This window comes from Nicotiana sylvestris, chromosome 10 (genome assembly GCF_000393655.2).
Source record: "Nicotiana sylvestris chromosome 10, ASM39365v2, whole genome shotgun sequence".
Classification (NCBI taxonomy): Eukaryota; Viridiplantae; Streptophyta; class Magnoliopsida; order Solanales; family Solanaceae; genus Nicotiana; species Nicotiana sylvestris.
Window position 1 is genome coordinate 18,538,136 of NC_091066.1, and position 4,278 is coordinate 18,542,413.

General features: G+C 35.7%; 1 protein-coding gene across 1 annotated transcript; it reads right to left on the reverse strand.

Moving 5' to 3' along the window:
* Window positions 1-447: 447 nt before the first annotated feature.
* LOC104245734 (small polypeptide DEVIL 4-like) lies at window positions 448-858 on the reverse strand. The gene has a single exon (XM_009801393.1). It carries the CDS (start codon window positions 799-801, stop codon window positions 661-663), a length of 141 nt encoding a protein of 46 aa, XP_009799695.1. The 5' UTR covers window positions 802-858; the 3' UTR covers window positions 448-660.
* Window positions 859-4,278: the final 3,420 nt, after the last annotated feature.

Consider the following 4,278-nt stretch of genomic DNA (forward strand, 5'->3'; position numbering starts at 1 on the left):
GCAATCCTTAAAGACTAAAAGTCCGATCAGGCACTAGTTGACCAATCCGCTTATGTGTCCGCCAACTTCAAATCCTTGGTTTGTCTATGGTTGAATCAGATGCATCAAATGTCCTTGCCCTGTTAGCAAACACAGGAGCTTCTATTGTTTGATAATTCAAACAATTGATTGCTCTTTCTTTGTATCTTCTTCATTCTCCTATTAACTATATGAGAAGATAAATAAAAGAAAGGAGAAGAGGAGAAGCAAAAGCTTCACAAAATTATTATATAAAGATGGAAAACTTTGGAAATGAGAAGTCTCTAACTTGTAGCCTTTGAGAAGTAGATAAAATATTCCCAAATTGACTGTGGATATATATATATATATATATATATATATATATATATATATATATATATATATATACATAATAAAAAAAACAGTCTAGTGCATTAAACTCTCGCTATGTGCGGGATTCGGGGAAGGGCCGTACCACAAAGATCTAACGTACGTAGCTTTACCCTGCATTTCTGCAAGAAGTTGTTTTCACAACTCGAGCCCATGACCTCCTGGTCACATGGCAACAATCTTACCAATAACGGCAAGACTCCTTCTTACTTACTGTGGATATATATAACTATGAAAAATGGACAATGGACAATGCAGTGGTAAGTTCTTCTAGTCATGCCAACAAAGAAGCATAACAATACATCTTCGAATTATAAACAGCCTACCCTTTTGCTCTTTAATGTATTCTCTTACACTTTTACATGAAAACTTCTTATCATCACCTCCCACTTTCGAACTTTCCATCTCCATATATGAATTATGATATGATTCTCTTTTACTGATAATTTCTCTGAGAAATATTGAAGACTAATTAAGTAACAGAGTTGTTTTAGTGATGAATGAGTACTTGTCAGAATTGCTTTTCTTCTTATAGAAAAAGAATGATAAGATATATGGTCCATATGTAGTACTCTCCAGGTTCTTTTGCAAAGAGTCAAATAGAAGACTGATGAAGCCATTAAAGGATAACACATTGTCCCCTGCCCTACTATGCCCTACTTTGTGTCACTATCAATGAAGGATCCAACGCGTGTTCGTGGTCCGGCAAAATTTCATGTTTTTTTACTCGAACATCAAGTATGTTCATGAAAAATAAATATAAATAGAGTTAGATATATTCACACTACACTCTTTCAACTCTCGAGATGTAAAATTCTAAATTATTCTCCACGTCCTGCTGTTTTACCTTTTTTAAACCCCGTCAAGGTCTCACGCGATGTTGCTTCATCAATTTTTTTTATTAAACTCGTTTCTGGACATGTACATTGCACGTGTATGTCTATCTCTTGTCACAAATTTTTTAAAGGGGCTAAAATAAAGCAAAAAAGTGCTAGCTAAAAATGATGAATTGCATACGCAATATAGTGTTGAACTTAAAATAATTGGATATGTAGATATATTTTCTTATTATTTAATGTTATGAGATACAAATATGTAATATGATATAGCATACCCAATTTTTTTTATAAATGTTATTTTTGGAGTTTGTTCTATTACAACATTTTAATTGTTTGTCATGATGATAATCTTATTGTGGGCGGTGATATCCCTCATGAAAATACAATGAATATGTAATTGTCAGTGTGAAAAAAATTGTTGAGGAACATACAACCCAAAATTGGAATTGTTTGGTCTTGTACTTTACTTATTATCCTTAAATCAAATAGCATGGCATGATAGAGCTCGATCAGGAGCAACAGAATTTAAGAATGACACCATTGTATAAGTAAGGGTATTCAATCCACTAGTGCAACTGAAGGTGCGCAGCCTCTTCTGAACCGGAACAAGAAAGAGCTCATAACCACTGCTTGTGAACAGCTCTCCTCAACTTAAGGCGCACCTACTCTTACTAGAAGTCTAGTCTCTCTCAGGTCCAGTTTCGATCTCTAACTAACTAACTTACAACATAGGCCGGAAGAGAGATATTCAGAAAACCCGATTTCCTGTCTTAAGAACCTGACTCAAAAGAGAAAAGAAGACCGGACTAAAAGAGATCTCACTTTCGACGATTGAACTTGACTTTTATATCCAGATTGGAACTGGACTTAAACGTCTTTGGATCCTGCTTAGGGCCGACTTTCACTCCACTTTCACTTTCATATCAGGAACGTCGACTTGCACTTGCAATATAGAATATGACTTTCCGGTGTAAAAGGTAAACGTGAATCCATGTATAGAATAAACTTTTAATACAAAAACCAATATATCACATGACAGACTTAACCAATCTTAGCTGATTTATGTTACTAAAACCTAAACAAAATGAAATTTAGCAATAAAAATCAAATTTAGCTACTGTGCATGCAAATGTTAGTAATGTTATTGGCATGATTTATAGTTCAGTAGCAATAAAAAAGACACAAAAGGGACTTGGGGAAAAATAGCCAAAATGCCCAAAAATAAAAGTTATCATCACGACGAGCATCTAAACTCTCGCAATAATATAGCCAGGAACTCACCAATTGTAAATAAAGAATGCTCTTATTTAGGAAAATTTTCAAGCTTAATGTAAAATGAACTACTCGTCAAGATAGCCAATAAACTAAATTCAGTATTTCTCTATTACGTATAAAACAGTAGATAAGAATTAAAAACACACACAAAAAAAAATCAAAAACAAAAGAAAGTGAACACAACTATGCCAAAATGATACAAGAATTACTTTTTAAATATGGGTTGCATAGCTTTCCGGGACCATTACATTTGTCACGATCCGGATTTTCCACCCTCGGGAGTCGTGACGGCGCCTACTAATGTGAACTAGCCAAGCCAATCAATTAACTACTTATTTCATTACTCAATTATTTCTTTAAAACAAATATAAGACGATAACATGAAAACAACAGAACTTTAAATAATTAAGCAGAAGATAACAACTAAATATCTGAAATCTGCATCTATTACAACTCTTAAAACCTAAAGCACCCAAAACCTAGTGTCACAGTGTCACAGACGGTCTAAGATTTACTACATACAAAGTCTGAAGAAAATGACAATACACTGTTTCTGAATAAAAGGAAAATGAAACAGGAAATAGGAATAGAGGAGACGTCAGGGCCTGTGGACGCCTGCAGGTCTACCTTGGATCTCCGCGAGGACTGAAGGTAGCCTCCACACTACGGTCCAAAAGCTGCTCCGGGATCTGCACATAGTGCAGGTAGTATCAGCACAACCGACCCCATGTGCTGGTAAATGTCTAGCCTAACTTCGGCGAATTAGTGACGAGGCTAGGACCAGACTACCAAATAACCTATGCAGTTCAACTACATACATAGTGGAAAGAAATACATAAATAACCAGTCAATATGGGAGAGAGAGCATGCTTTGGGGGAGATAAGAATTCCGAATAGAAAGACATCAAGTAATGAAAGAAACAATATAACTCGGATACCAACAAAGAATCAGAAATCAACAAATGTACGGCATCACCCTTCGTGCTTTTACTCTCGTCCTCACCAAAGCAATCATATAATAAAAATGTGCACGACATCACTCTTCGTGCTTTTACTCTCTTTCCTCGCCATATAATTAATAAAATCGGCACGGAATGGTACATCGTGTGGCACGGCATCACCCTTCGTGTTTTACACTCTTTCCTCACAATAATATACGGTATCACCCTTCGTGCTTTACACTCTTTTCTCACAAAACAAACAATGCACGGCATCACCCTTCGTGCTTTAACTCTCTTCCTCACCCAAACAACAATCACAAACAATATGGCAAGGAAATAAAGGAAATTTGCAATAAGAATCCCAACAAGGGAACAACATCAATAACATCCATATCTCGGCAAGGGAGAAAACAAATAAATCAACAATAGCCCGGCAAGGGTGACACCATAATGATCTCTTCTCTTTCTCACTTTTACTTCACAATTCACTTCACAACTCGAGCCAATACTCTAGAGGTTCAATTATCACTTATACCTTCACAATTCATTCACAACTCGAGCCAATGCTCCTCAATGTTCATAGGTCACAATTCTTTCCACAAACTTTATACAACTTGAGTCAATGCTCCTCAATGTTCATAGGTCACAATTCCTTTCACAAACTTTATACAACAATTAGAAACCATCACCAAGGCATAAAAATGATAATCACAATATAAAGACTCACGGGCATGCTAGATACCAACGTATAAATACTCATCATCATGCCTATACGTCGTACTCAACAATTACCACATAGCAAATAAGACTTAACTCTTAATCCCTCAAGCTAA